Source organism: Calliphora vicina, chromosome 4 (genome assembly GCF_958450345.1).
Source record: "Calliphora vicina chromosome 4, idCalVici1.1, whole genome shotgun sequence".
Lineage (NCBI taxonomy): Eukaryota > Metazoa > Arthropoda > Insecta > Diptera > Calliphoridae > Calliphora > Calliphora vicina.
Window position 1 is genome coordinate 103478976 of NC_088783.1, and position 3315 is coordinate 103482290.

General features: G+C 27.8%; 1 protein-coding gene across 1 annotated transcript; it reads left to right on the forward strand.

The window, feature by feature from the left end:
- The first annotated feature begins 686 nt into the window (after positions 1 to 686).
- LOC135958908 (general odorant-binding protein 19d-like) lies at positions 687 to 2522 on the forward strand. The gene is made up of 4 exons (XM_065509852.1): positions 687 to 788; positions 898 to 991; positions 1867 to 1955; positions 2250 to 2522. Exons 1-4 carry the CDS (start codon positions 735 to 737, stop codon positions 2457 to 2459), a joined length of 447 nt encoding a protein of 148 aa, XP_065365924.1. The 5' UTR covers positions 687 to 734; the 3' UTR covers positions 2460 to 2522.
- Positions 2523 to 3315: the final 793 nt, after the last annotated feature.

Below are 3315 nucleotides of genomic sequence, written 5' to 3' on the forward strand. Positions count from 1 at the left end.
TTTCTATGCCTAACTATTGAATATATCACAGTTTCGGAAGCCTTCGTTGAGGCATGTAAAACCTTGGATAGAAAGTTTTAAATAGAAATGAGGAGAGGATGATGATCATTTAACTTCCTTTAGCTGTGGAGACAATTTTATATTTACACAGAGAAACCAGAATCGTGATAGCCAATACATTCGATTTTTTGTCAATCGAATGATTCTACATTAGTGGCCAATATTACAGTTGTGGGAAAAAAATTTAGGCGTAACAAAAATTTGATTGCTTCAATTCTTCTTTATCAACTGACCGAATCATTCGATTGGCAACAAATTCGATTGCTACTACGAATCTGTTATCTCTATGTATAAGCTGCATTTGCAGACTAGTGGATTTCATTCCAGTTTTTATCCAGGGTTGTTGAATGCGCCACTGCAAGTTCAAAATAAATAAGCCTATATATAATTCTAAACGGAAATTTAATTAGACAAGCTCCATAATTTAGTGAAGCAATTACCATATTTTATTAAATATTAAAAATATATTTATTTATCTCTCAATATGAATCACATTCTCACTATAAATCTATTGTTTATATGTATTTTTTTTAAATTTAATTTTCGCACAATTAAAATTAAATTTCTAGTTTTAATTCTGTATAAAACAATTTAAAAATTTACAAACAAATTTAGTAGCTCTAACACTTTTGTTTAAAGAAAACGGGTAGAAATTGTTTATATTTCGTAAAACTATGAAAATATTTGTAATAATATTTTTAGTACTTTCTGTAGAGGAAACTTTGCAGGTATGAGGAATTAAGATAGTTCACCATATTAAATAACTATTACATGTTTTGAAACGATCGATCGCTACATTTAAAATTGTGTACTTCCGAAATATTTGTTCTATTTTAGCAATCACTTGATGGCTTAATGGAATTAGCGAAAACTTCTGTCATTGATTGTTATGAAGATGAAGAAAATACTAAAAAGATTGAAATAACTGAGAGTAAGTATGAGCAGAGATACTTAAATCAATATGAGAGAGAGATACTTAAATCAGATATCATTTCTTAATCAGGGTTATTCCTGTTCTCACTTTCACCATTCACCTTATTTTTGAAAGTAGAATTACAACAATAGTACATAATTTTCTCAAAATTTCTTATTAGAAGTGTTTACACGTAATTTGTTTAACCTTAATTATATAATTTTATAAATTGTATTTTATATTTGGGGGATTCAAACGGTCTGCTATTAGGTCGTATTGTCGTAATGTCGTAAATTTTTTATTTAGTTTAAACAAATTCTTGTTGTTTTGCAAACAAAAAAAGTGTTATTTTATGACAAACTAATAAGCATAGCTAAAAAAGTCTTGTTAGTTTATAACTTTTTTGTTTTAAACCAAACAAAAATTTGTTTAAACTAGGAGACCGTTTGAATCCCCCAATTATATTGTTGTAATTATGCTTTCAAAAATAGGGTGAATGGTGAAAGTGAGAACAGGAATAGCCATGCTTATGTATAATATATATTAAATGTGTGTGAAGATAAATTTAAATTTATTTAGCACATACCTAAACCACATATTTTAGCTCAGCCCATTTTGTAGTTAACAGAGCACTGTTAATCACTTAACAGTCATAATACATGAATTATAATAAACAAATTTATACCTACAATAGTTTTTTTTAATTTTTTCCATTTTTTTCTTATTCTGAAATAATTTCAGATATTGTAGGTATAAATTTGTTTATTATAATTCAAGTATTATGACTGTTAAGTGATTAACAGTGCTCTGTTAACTGCAAAATCTGTCTGTGCAAAATAAATTTAAATATATCTTCACACACATATATATTAATCTAATTTGTTTTATTTCAGCTGGCTTTGAAGATATTGCGAATGGATCTCGTGATGCTGTAAGAAATGCAAAATGTATTCGTTACTGTATCATGAAAAAACATAATTTGGTAATTATATCAGTTAAGCTTTTACACTATCTGAGTTCTCAAGTAAGTTTAATAATTGAGACCTGGTTAAAATTTGTTCTTTTGCCGATTTAGAACAGATTATCAGATGTAGAGTACATTGGCAACTGAAAATTCTAAAAATTCAGATAGTGTAAAGTTAGTTTTATTAAGATTTGTTAAATAATCAAAATGTTAAGCATTATTAAAGCTTAGTCAATGAAGTTTGATTACTTGACAGGCCTTAGTTTTTTTAATTAACACAAATATATGTAAATCTCTTACTCTTGTTTTTAGTTCTCTGACGATAATTCGCTAAATGAAGCAGAAATCGTACCATTTTTCGCGTATTTATTTAACAACACCATCGACAAGAACCATCTTAAAGGAATCATTGCTGACTGTAATAAAGCAATCGCCAGAGAAACTGATCGATGTGAACGTTCTTATATGGCAAATAATTGCATTTTACAACGTTTGAACGAGAGTGGCATGAAAGGTATTTGAAGAACGGATAAATGGCAGATATTTTACTTAACAAGCTATGCTATTTGTGTAACTGTTTTTAACGTGGACATTTCTTGTATCAATAAAGTTATAATAATAGGGATATAACTAATTTTGGCGAAATTTTTTGCATACCACTACGTGATGGCCAATGTTGTATAAGTAATGAAAATCATTTTTTTAGGTCATTTGGAGTCAAAAACATCACGCACCAACACCAATTTCTGAAATAAACCAAATATTTTTTCTTTGAAAAATTATATAAAAAAATTAATTTTTTTTTTTGCAAGTGTGAGGGATACTAAAATTATCTTTTTAAATTTGTTCGCAGTTATTATTAATTATAAAAATAACTTAACGAAGGAATAAAATATATTGTATTTTAAAATAATTGAAAATATTTATTAACAACTTTATTGCGTTTGGTGCGTGAACTATTTTAACAACCGCGAAAAAATAATGACATGGTTTTTCATATTTTTTAATGCTCTATTCGACTATACTATGCCAATTTGCATATTTGCAAAAAATGTCAAAAATGCCCTATTATAATAATTATTGAAATAATTCAAGGTTATTGATTGTATTTAATAATAACACTGTGCAACAAATGAAGACTTTTGGAAAACACACGGACTGAACAGTATACATAGATTCAATTGTATTACCAACTCAGTTCGGAGATTTTGGTGACCAACAGCTAATTCAGACTTGGTGATATCGTTTAACTATATATGTATGGCAATAATATATCTAAGAGTCCACTTCAGGGATTTAAGGGGTTAAAATGTTGCGCAAAAATATTATCAGTGGAATTTTACTATAAGTCCCTAAATACACCAAAACGGAAAATTCA